Here is a 12,500-nt window from a genome sequence, read left to right as displayed (position 1 = left end):
AATATTACAATTTATTGAATGATTTTGGGGTAGAAATTTTGAGACAGAAAAATCTCTTTAATCAGATTCATGAAGTGTATTAACAGCCTGACCTCTTCTGTCTGACTAGAGCAACTACATAGAGTACAGCACAATGTGCAAGACAAATCTCAACACAGAATATTCTATTCTAACATGACATTTGAACGTCATTCAGTGTATATAATTACGCAACTGCTATGAAATCAGTTACTAATTTCAGTAGGCAGGGGACTAATCAGGAAATAAAGGATGTCTCATGTGCAAAATCCTTCCAGTGCAAATATTTTCAGTGCATTGGAAGGATTTTGCACTTTAGACATCCCATATTTCCTGATCAGGAAAAGAACAATGCATCACAGAAACCAGGTAACATCGAAGTTTTGGAAATAAAAACAGCAGCCAACTTCCACTAAAAATGTAAGTAGTTGTTATTGCTGGCAAAAGATTACTTATGTGAATGAATTTTTAAACTTTATTTATTTATTTGTTTGTTTGTTTGTTTGTTTGTTTATTGAGTCTAATAACTTTGTCTAGTCTAATCCACTAGCTTGTCTATAACCTTGTGATTAAAATCTAAAAACTTCAAATCTATGACACAAATAAAAGTTTTATGTTTGTTTTATTACAGTCACTAATGAGGAAATTAGAACATCACCAGCAATGGAGTCAGCAGTGTCCCAACGTGTAGTGAGTCAGAGAGTCTTTTTGTTCAGATATACAGTATACTAGGGTCTTTAAGAAAAAAATTTTAATCATTTCTTTAAAAACACCATTAAAGCTGGTCAAAAAGCTAGACAAAGCTTAGATGTTTGTTTTGTACTGACCCAGCAATAGGATTGCAAAATTCAAGGCTGGAAACTTTCCATGGGAATTAACAGGAATATATCGAAATAAACTGGGAATTTAAAAAAAATGCAGAGTTACCTATAAACAAGGAACTTAAATGTAGTTAAAAAAAATCTTGCAGCAAAACAACAAGATTTAATGCAATTTAAGTTGAATTTGTACCCTGCAGGAACAAAGGGGGGCACGGTGGCTTAGTGGTTAGCACGTTGTCCTCACACCTCCAGGGTTGGGGGTTCGATTCCTGCCTCCGCCTTGTGTGTGTGGAGTTTGCATGTTCTCCCCGTGCCTCGGGGGTTTCCTCCGGGTACTCCGGTTTCCTCCCCCGGTCCAAAGACATGCATGGTAGGTTGATTGGTATCTCTGGAAAAATTGTCCGTAGTGTGTGTGTGTGTGTGAGTGCGTGAGTGAATCTGCTTATGACCAAACAAAATGTTTATATATGATATATATATAAATTTCCGCCTTGTGTGTATGGAGTTTGCATGTTCTCCCCGTGCCTCGGGGGTTTCCTCCGGGTACTCCGGTTTCCTTACAGTAGGTTGATTGGCATCTCTGGAAAAAATGTCCGTAGTGTGTGAGTGCGTGAGTGAATGAGAGTGTGTGTGTGCCCTGTGATGGGTTGGCACTCTGTCCAGAGTGTATCCTGCCTTGATGCCCGATGACGCCTGAGATAGGCACAGGCTCCCCGTGACCCGAGATAGTCACGTGAATGAATGAATGAATGAATGAATGAATTCTTCGGGTCACTTGCACACAACACACTGCTTACTGGAGGGCCACTGAGGCCACACCCCCTGCATGTACTTGCATTCTTCCATAACATGCACAGTAACACTTTATTTTAGGGTCATTTAACTACTTGCTTATTAGCATGAATATTAATAGAATATTGGCTATTTATTAGTACTTATTAAGCACATATTAATGCCTTATTCTGCATGACCTTATTCTACGTTCTTAATTGTATCAATACCTAAACTTAATAACTACCTTACTAACTCTTAATAAGCAGTATATTAGGAGTGTTACCAAATGCAGATAATTTGATGACCCACTCACTCCCCCCGAAATTAAAAAATCCTCTATAAGATAATGTTTATTACAATTATTAAGTTTATGTTTATTACAAGCATAATAATGTTTATTATGCTTTTGTGTTACTCGATGAAAGAATCAATTAAAGTTCTACTTACAATTAAATCAGTCAAGAATTTAAAATTTGTATTACCTTGCATGCATGTCTGCTTATGACCAAACAAAATGTTTATTTATGTTTATATATGATATAGTTTATATAAATTTCCCTATATTTCCAAATAAGTCCTGTAAATTCCCATAAATTTCCAATTTGGAATATTTCCAAAATTCCCCAGATTAAGTTCCCATGGAAAGTTTCCGGAAATTTACCGTAAACTTTCCGCCCCTTTGCAATCCTCTCCGGGGAACTGAAAGCAGAGGATAAAAAACGAAGAGAAAATTAAATAAAAAGAATACGATGGAAATAAGAAGGAAGGCCTAGTTGAGTCCCATAACATGTGACTTTTGCAGTAGATTCTTTTTCAAAATCCATTTTATTCTGGTGGTAAAACTGAACTAAACACCTGGTTACAACTCATAAAGTAAAACCCGCTATATCTTTCCATACCCTCCTGTCCATCCTTCTTCATGTTGTATTTTCTGCTTGACCTCTATACAGTATGTTACCCCTTTATGTTTGTCCTGTTCATTTGAGTGTAGTTTTAACACCAGAAGCAGAAAATCCATCATCTACACAATAAACACTCATTAAAAGTGAAGTGAACCATGTTTTAATAGTTTCTTAATAAATATCTTCATTATATAATATTTCATAATGACATTTGAAAGAAAAAGTTATCATTTATTAGTATTTACATATAACATCCAGAGAGGTCAATGTAATACTGTATTTGTGTGTGTGTGTCTGTGTGTGTATGTATGGAGGCAAACCAAATCTCATCAGTCGAGAGAGAACAGTCATGAACAAAATATAAGACAAAGAAAAGGCATTGTAGAGATGCACCTTAGGCAAATGAATGTGCTTTTAAAATGATTCAAGAGGTTCATGGGATAAACGCAGAGCTGTAGGTTATGTCTCCGAGCTGGAGAAAGCGATCTTAAACCGAAGGTTCCCAATCCTGCTCCTACAGTAGTCTAGACACACTCTTTACATTTGATTCATTTATTTATTAGCTGAAAAGCTAAGGCAAAAAAAAAAAAAAATTAGAGCAGAAGTACTTCCAGAAGCAGGATAGATCTCTGTGGGACTAACCGATGCTTTGGATGAAGATGTAGTAAACAGTGAGATCATACACAATGAGGTATCCAGATTCTACCTGTGTGTGGTAGAAAAGTTCTCCTAACACACTTGCTTTCGGTGCAAACACCACTGCTTGTTGTGTAGAGATGCATTTCTTGTTATTTCTTTGTAATATAATTAAGATTTAAGTGGTTCCTTCTAACTTCAGTCTTCATAAGTGAATCAGTTAAAACTCATCATTCTTACTCCGATATTTGTATTATCGTATTTGTCCAAGGTGGAGAAAGAAATCAAAAGAATCACTGCAATCTAATTTTAAAACAAAAATAGATAATAAAAAAAAAAAAAACACCACACAATACATATGAGGCATTCTATACCAATAAGCCATAACATTAAAACCACCTGCCTAATATTGTGTAGATCCCTTTGGGCTGTCAAAACAGCACCGACCCATTAAAAGAACGGACTCCACAAGACCTCTGAAGGCGTCCTGTGGTACGACACCAAGATGTTAGCAGCGGATACTTTACACCCATGTAAGTTGCAAGATGTGGCTTTAATGGATTGAAAGTGTTTGTAGAGAACATCCAGGATCACAGATGCTGGATTGGACCCAAGGTTTCCAAGCAGAACATTTCCCAGAGCATCGCACTAGTTTTGCTGGCTTTGTTTGTACATCATGATGCATCCTGGTGCCATCTATAGAGGGAGGACCTGGACCTGGCCACCTTTTTCCATTGCTGCAAGGTCCAGTTCTGATGCTCATGTGGTCTTTGTGGATCATCTCTGGACTGGACCAGTGTTTGGATTACTTTTAATGCTACTGCACATCAGAAACTCCTCACAAGGCCTGTTGTTTTGACCCAGAGGTCTAGCCAGCACAGTTTGTCCCTTTCACAGATGCCAAGGTAACAAGGGTTAAATGTTATGACTGATCAGTGTATAAAAAAAAAAAAAGTGTCTTCAGATACATAAATATGTGGAGAAAAGAATTACCAGAAAAATCTCCTACATGTGGTTGGCTGCAGGATTCGTGCATCCACCAACACAAACCTTTTTTATTTATTTATTTAAATTTACTGTTATAGCCGAACGTTGTCGATGGCACGACATACGCGAGAGGTGTCGTATTTCAATTTCAACTGGCGTAGCACCAATGCAACATGGGTTAAAAACTCCTCAAAAGGTATTGCTTTAAAGTTAGAAAATTAAAAAAAAAAAAAAAAAAAAGCGTAATATGGGAACATTAATTACACATGGTTGTTAAGAACGTACAAAACAATAATAAGATCATGGATATAAATGTTCGTTCTGTGACACAGGAAAAAAGAACGAGGTTGTGGTTACGAGCCAGTCCGAGTTCAACAGTTCTGGGCCCGTTTTCCACAACTGACAAAGAAAAAAAAAAAAAAAAAAAAAAAAAGACAGCTGTGTGAGAGGCCCAGGACAAGCAGGATGGAAGGATGAGCAAAGGAAACGAGGTGGTGCTTTACTCCATCTTTTCCTGCAGCTTTTTCTGGAAGCACACTGGGAGAATAGAGACTACAGCCAGAACCGCCAACACAGCCAAAGAGTTCCAGGACACGGCCTCGCCCGCTGTGGTCAGCTTGTACAACGTCGTTCCTGCGTTTATCGCTACGAAAGATGGAGGAGCAACTCCTGAAAGAGAGATGCAAAAATAACGAAGCTGTTATTTTCAACTCGGCACTGGCGTAAGCACATAAAACTCCACGCTTGCTAACGAGATCGGATTTACTTATAGTAGTCATAAACATTGGTTTAACTCTGGTTAGAGAAGGTTGTCTGTCTGTCATAACTTTAAAAAAAAAAAAAAAAAAGAGCATGATGACATGATTTTAGATTCGTCTGCAACCTAAAAGTACTGGTGAGTGAAAATATTTACAAAATTTGAATTGAAATGATTTATAGTCTTTTACTGGAAATATGAAGAGATTCTCACCTGTTCTTTCAACTACACTGGAAAGATAATTCATTCCATCCATCCATCTATTCTCTATCCTACTCTTATCCTTCTGGGTCATAGGGAACCTGGAATCTGTCCTGGTCGACTCTGGGTGCACCCAGGGCACAATCACGCTTACATTCACGGCCTCAGTCACACACTAGAGATGCCAGTCAGCCTACAATGCATGTCTTTGGAATGGGGAAGGAAACTTGAGTACCGGGAGAAACTCCGGCATGAGAACAAGCAAACTCAACACACACGTGGTGGAGGCAGGACTCAAACCCCCAAACCAAACCTGACACGTTGCAAACCAACAAGCTACCAGTAACCTGCCTAAAGGTTAATAGGATATGTATAAAAAATTAATCAATTCAGTTAACCCAATAAACCTGTTTACATTTGATCCCAATTAAATTCACAGGCTTCCCGCCCCTTTCTGGTGTAGTACTGAAATCTAGATCCGCGGACAATTCATACACCTCACCTATGTGTTTCATTTAGTTTTATTCATCGATTTTAAGACGGTACATGGAAGCCTTATCTAAACTTAATTCTGAAGTTATATGGATAAAGGATAAAGAAAACACATGGCGGATCAATCAAACATGGAAGCTGCTGTTTTTTTTCTAGGTGTATTGTTTGTTTACTTTATGATATGAAAAAGTGCTTTTTCATTTCTTACCAAGGAATGTACCAAAGAAGAAGACTCCCAGAGGCACGTTGATGACCGGGGAAGTGATGTTGATAAACCAGTTAGGGAGGAAAGGTGTAATTCTCAGAAAGATAATGTAATTGATAAGGTGCTCTCTGTGTTTATCAACCTGCAGATAAATAACAGATGGAGCTTACAGGAGAATTTCAGGCTTTATGCATGAATATGTTTTACTTTCGTTACACATCACACAAACAGTATGTATGTGGATGAGCACACGTGTATGTGTATGAGTGTGTATCTGTGTCTGTCTGACACTCGCACACATGCACAGAGACACACATGCACAGAGACACACATGCACAGAGACACACATGCACAGAGACACACATGCACAGAGACACACGCGCACACGCGCACAGACACACGCACGCACAGAGACACACGCACGCACTCACAGAGACACACGCACGCACTCACAGAGACACACGCACGCACTCACAGAGACACACGCACGCACTCACAGAGACACACGCACGCACTCACAGAGACACACGCACGCACTCACAGAGACACACGCACGCACTCACAGAGACGCACGCACGCACTCACAGAGACGCACGCACGCACTCACAGAGACGCACGCACTCACAGAGACGCACGCACAGAGACGCACGCACGCTCGCACAGAGCCGCACGCACGCACAGAGACACACGCACGCACTCACAGAGACACACGCACGCACTCACAGAGACACACGCACGCACTCACAGAGACACACGCACAGAGACGCACGCACGCTCGCACAGAGACGCACGCACGCACTCACAGAGACACACGCACAGAGACACACGCACGCTCGCACAGAGACGCACGCACGCACGCACAGAGACACACGCACGCACTCACAGAGACACACGCACGCACTCACAGAGACACACGCACGCACTCACAGAGACACACGCACAGAGACGCACGCACGCACGCACAGAGACGCACGCACGCTCGCACAGAGACGCACGCACGCTCGCACAGAGACGCACGCACGCACGCACAGAGACGCACGCACGCACACACAGACGCACGCACAGACACACACAGACGCACGCACAGACACCAATATCATACCTGTTGTGACCATTTCTGCGCTTTCTCTGTGAGGTACTTGTACACCACCGGTCTGCCCACTAAGTACGACAACATGTAGCAGAAAGACGCTCCCAGCCCCGAGCACTGAGAAACAGATTATCAGCGCGTTACTAAGCAGAAGTGCGTAATAATAAACAATCAAATATGTCTGTGTGGAATTATTTGCTTTGCGATCACATGTATGCTTATTCACACTTACCAGGCAAACCAGGAACAGGGCCAAGGGGAAGGGATACAGATAACCAGAGAGGATACTGAGGAAAATTGAACCTGGAATGGCAAATGTCTGGAGACTGAAGGACAACTGTTAAGGAGAGCAACAGATTTTATACACTAATCTACGACTGTATTAAACCCAGCCATCCATCGCTCACGTTCCAGAGGTGATGCAGCACAGATCTCACCAGATCAGGATATTTCAAACCCAAGGTTTTCTCAAGTAAACCCAGGACAAATCTTAAATTTCACAGCAAAGTTGTCAAAGTGGGGGCACGGTGGCTTAGTGGTTAGCAAGTTCGCCTCACACCTCCAGGGTCGGGGTTCGATTCCCGCCTCCACCTTGTGTGTGTGGAGTTTGCATGTTCTCCCCGTGTCTCAGGGGGTTTCCTCCGGGTACTCCGGTTTCCTCCCCTGGTCCAAAGACATGCATGGTAGGTTGATTGGCATCTCTGGAAAAAATTGTCCATAGTGTGTGATTGCGTGAGTGAATGAGAGTGTGTGTGTGCGCCCTGCGATGGGTTGGCACTCCGTCCAGGGTGTATCCTGCCTTGATGCCCGATGACGCCTGAGATAGGCACAGGCTCCCCGTGACCCGAGGTAGTTCGGATAAGCGACAGAAGATGAATGAATGAATGAATGAATGAATGAAGTTGTCAAAGTGTTGTGTTTTGCAGATGTTCCTTTCCTAACAGCTGCAGCCTCAGGTTCCTATTTAATAACTCTGTTGTTGTAACCCATCCCACTGAAGGTTCTGAGATGCTTTTCTGCTCACCGTGTTTGTAAAGAGTGCTGATTTGAGAACTCGAACCGGTCTGGCTTTTCACCCCTGATCTCTCTCATTAACAAGGCTTTTCATCCCACATTACTGCCTTTTATAAGTCCGGAATACACGACGTTTACACAAACGTTGACACGAAGCATCATTACATACATTTTGAAGTGCAAGGTTTGTGATTACTAAGCTTTCATCCAATTCTTAATTATTCTTACTAATAAAGATACTACTCTATTTACTTGCTTTAATGATGAAATATTAATCATTAATTCAAACTTAATTAAAATATTAATTTCACATAAATAATTGCATATCAATCTTTTATTCAGGGTGTTAAAGTAAACGTCGAAGAATACGGAAATGGTTCCATTTTTTTTTTTGTTTGTTTTTAAATCTGATTTTTCCTTAAGCAATGTTTTTCTTCCCATATTTTTAATATTCTTGTATAAAACGTTGACGGACATCTTAGAGACATATTTACGATACTTAAATTAGCTCATAAAAAAAAAAAAAGAAGACATTTTTAATTGCAGCTGAATGTAGGAAAGATTTTTAGTAATGAAGCTACAGATATTATTCATGCCAACAGCACAGAACAGCGTCAGACTTTTCGACGAAACTATTTACATCCTTAGCAGTAAAACAGAGACTTGAACTTGCAACCTTCTGGGCACTGGTATAGATTGACAAACCATTAAGCTTTAATCAACTGGTAAATTAGTCCACTTGAAACTTGTCTGATTTGGTGCAAAGGATACAAGATATAAGTAGCAAAATATGCTACAAGCACTTGGGTATAATAGGTGTCCTTATATTTGGAGAGCACGGTACCCAGTGCCTTAGCGTCGTCCATGTCTTTGGGGATTTTTATTTTATCCCTCTCGTCTCTGAAAAAGAATTGTAACGAACAGGTATGAAATATATGCAAAAAATAGCCTACTGGTATCAGACTGAACCTATTTTTCCTCAGTGATAATTTCTCTCTCCTGTTTGTTTAGCTCCAAATTCCCCCCCAGCAGCCAGCTCCCTCCTGTCCTACTACAGATACCAGTGGGTGAGGGTAAAAACTAACACACGTGTCCTTCAAGACATACATCATATTGAATCTGTTGCATCGCATGACAATGTAACACACTCTACCCTACAAACCTACACACTCTACCCTACTCTACCCACACTCTACACAAACTACCCTCTCCAGCATACATGAGCTCACAGACGCCTACAATTATGATCATATAACCCCAATCATCTCCACACGGCGGACGTGTTAAGTTTAGAATCGATTACAAACTGCCGGTAGTTACGTACAAGGCTCTAAGTGGTTTAGCCACTGCTGCTTGAGTCACCTCAGACTTGCTCATTGGGGATAAATACATATACATACATACATACATACATACACACTGTGAACTACTGTATATATATTTTGAATTTTATTATATTAATTCTTTATATTACTCCTTATGTTTATCTTCTGTTCTATCTTTACGTTCTGTAAAGCTGTTTTGAGACAATGTCCATTGTAAAAAGCGCTATACAAATAAACTTGAATTGAACTGAATTGAATTAATCCATCGTGCTCTTTGCGATCAGAAAACTCTGGAATTCTGGTAGTTCCCAGAATATCATGAACTCTACAAAAGCCGGTATTTTCATATTTAGCTCCCGCACTTTGGAATAGCTTTCCTAATGGTGTTCGACACTCAGAAACATTCTCCAAGTTTAAATGTAGATTAAAGATCTATTTCTGTAGATAGGCAAACACATAATACATCTAATAACCTTGTGCTCCAGTAGATACACATCATCTAGTTCTCTCCACTTGCTTCTCTTTTTCTACCATCACGAAGCTCCAGATATGTTCTGCTTCTTAAAGATCGCAAACGTTCAAAGACGAGTTACAGACTCCATGTGGTCTCTGAGAACAACAAGCTCCTAATCATAATAACATTAAGACTTTTGGGTCTGGTTCCTCTCAAGGTTTCTTCCTCTTTAATCTAAGGGAGTTTTTCCTCACCAGTGTCACCTCAGGCTTGATCACTGAGTATAAATACAAACACATTTATATACAAGTATAATATTAATCTTGAATCTTTTATTTAAAATTTAATTTAAAATCTTTCTATAAATGTTAACCTTTTTGTACTTTTAGGGCCTTTTTACACCTGGTGACTTCATGCGTTTTCTGTGATCAGATAGCTATCCGATGGTAAAAAGACCAGGTCTAAATGCCCTCCGAAACGTTTTCGAGACGGATATAAATCCGATCGCTCAAACCACTTCAGGAGGTGGTCTGGGACGCATTTCAGATGAAACTGGACAGGTGTAAATGAATGTGGTTGTTCAAGCCACATACGTCAGCACTATACTCCTCCCAAACGGAAGTACGTCACTCGCAGGTGATCTTTCACTCAGGTGTCTCGAAAATGCAGCAAACAAAAACTGTTTTTTGTACCATAACCGTCGTAACCAGTTTTTTCGTCTTCTTTTTGATTGCATTCTGAAAAGCGCATACACCAAAGCGTGTTCCATTTCAATTACCCTGGAAATGAGGTCAAATATATTTGCATTTTGGGCTGGAGTAGAAAGATCGGATCGATATCCGATTCGCCGAGACGCATTTATGTGGCCTAATGTAAATGGAACAGTTTTAACAAATCAGATAGCTATCGGATCAGAGACAACACATGAAGTGACCAGGTGTAAAAAGGCCCTAATATTTATGTTCTGTAAAGCTGCTTTGAGACGATGCCCGTTGTTAAAAACGATATACAAATAAATTTGAATTGAATTAAAAAAAATTAAACACTAAACAAAGAATGCACCATAACTACAATTGATAGCAAGGACAATTTGTCCTCACGGCAACTCCTGACAACGGACGGCTGTCTGCCGGTCTCCAGGATACGATTCATGTCAATTCAATTCACATTTGTGACATTTTGCAGACACCCATATTACATTTATCTCAGTCATACAGCTGATCAGATGAAGGTTAAGGGCTTTGTTCATGGACCCAACAGTAGAAGCTTGGTAGCCCTGGGACTTAAACTCACAACCTTCTGATCTTAAAGCTCATCTGTGAAATGAAAGATTCTAAATTTAAATTTAATGAAGCTCCCAAAGACGATATGAAGAAGAAACCTTGAGAGAAACCAGACTCGAAAGGGAACCGGTCTACATCTGGTTGACACCGGACAGAGAGCGATCATCAATAATTTCCTTTCTGTGTACTATATAGTCAAAAAGTTCAATTGTGGAACCAGGAAATTCCTCCTAGTTTTAAAATGGTTTAAAATGTTTGAATTCCAGGTCTCTTAAAATCTTCTCTCTCGCCTGATGTTTTATAGCATTAAAATACTTCAGTACGTGTGTTATGTTGACAAAGGGCCTTTTTACACCTGGTCACTTCATGTGTTGTCTCTGATCCGATAGCTATCTGATTTGTTAAAACTGTTCCATTTACATCAGGCCACATAAATGCGTCTCGGCGAATCGGATATCGATCCGATCTTTCTACTCCAGCCCAAAATGCAAATATATTTGACCTCATTTCCGGGGTAATTGAAATGGAACACACTTTGGTGTATGCGGTTTTCAGAACGCAATCAAAAAGAAGACGAAAAAACTCGTTACGACGGTTATGGTACAAAAAACAGCGTTTACTGTTTGCTGCATTTTCGAGACACCTGAGTGAAAGATCACTATATATATATATAGTATAGCGCTGACGTATGTGGCTTGAACAACCACATTCATTTACACCTGTCCAGTTTCATCTGAAATGCGTCCCAGACCACCTCCTGAAGTGGTTTGAACCATCTGATTTATATCCGTCTCGAAAACGTTTCAGAGGGCATTTAGACCTGGTCTTTTTACCATCGGATAGCTATCTGATCACAGAAAACGCATGAAGTCACCAGGTGTAAAAAGCCCCTAACCCAAGGGCTGTACCGACTTTTCTGTAGTTGATACAATATGATACTGACACCAAATCTCTAGATATCGGATACTGATCTGCCTTTTCGTAACAGAGACACTGCGGGTAAAAAAATAACATTTGAGATCGGATCACAAAAAAATAATTTTTGATGCTGATTCTGCATAAATCCAACATTTCAATTTCAGCATTACATTGCGAGCGAATAAAAGAGCTTGTATTAAGGCATGTAGCCGTTACGTTTCACAGAACTCGATTTAAAGCTAGACGGCGCTCAGTGGTGTTCAGTGATATGTTTGAGTTACAGTAACGGTAATTTCCGGGGACTTGAAGATAGCCGAGGGCGTGTCCGGTGACGTAGAAAAAGTTTACTTTATGCAAATTTATGGGGTGTTTTGTTTCGGTGCCTACCAATGGGAGTGAAGACAGTAGAGCGAACGCGATACTGCTTCTCTTTGATCCCGTACCACACGATGCAGATATACCTATTGGCTGGCAGACGTGACGCTTGTGTCTGGGGTGTGGCTTCTTACCTCAGTATAAGAAGAGTCACCCAGCATCGTTACGTTATTTAAAACAAGCACACCTCTTCCTCGCTTCACACAGCAAGGAGGGTGGTCTGGTGTAAATAAATCCTTTATGGAGAA

At 40.3% G+C, this 12,500-nt stretch overlaps 1 protein-coding gene across 1 annotated transcript in view; it reads right to left on the bottom strand.

Moving 5' to 3' along the window:
* Positions 1–2,659: 2,659 nt before the first annotated feature.
* tmem41b (transmembrane protein 41B) overlaps positions 2,660–12,500 on the bottom strand; it is a 15,281-nt gene continuing 5,440 nt past the window's right edge. The window contains exons 3-7 of the mRNA XM_060886086.1: positions 8,669–8,797; positions 7,116–7,209; positions 6,896–7,000; positions 5,797–5,935; positions 2,660–4,807 (exon numbers count right to left, since the gene is read on the bottom strand). Of these exons, the coding sequence (XP_060742069.1) occupies positions 4,638–4,807; positions 5,797–5,935; positions 6,896–7,000; positions 7,116–7,209; positions 8,669–8,797 (637 nt within the window). The 3' untranslated portion in view covers positions 2,660–4,637. The remainder of the gene's footprint in view (positions 4,808–5,796; positions 5,936–6,895; positions 7,001–7,115; positions 7,210–8,668; positions 8,798–12,500) is intronic.

This window comes from Tachysurus vachellii, chromosome 1, assembly GCF_030014155.1.
Source record: "Tachysurus vachellii isolate PV-2020 chromosome 1, HZAU_Pvac_v1, whole genome shotgun sequence".
NCBI lineage: Eukaryota > Metazoa > Chordata > Actinopteri > Siluriformes > Bagridae > Tachysurus > Tachysurus vachellii.
This window is presented reverse-complemented; position numbering and strand designations above follow the sequence as displayed.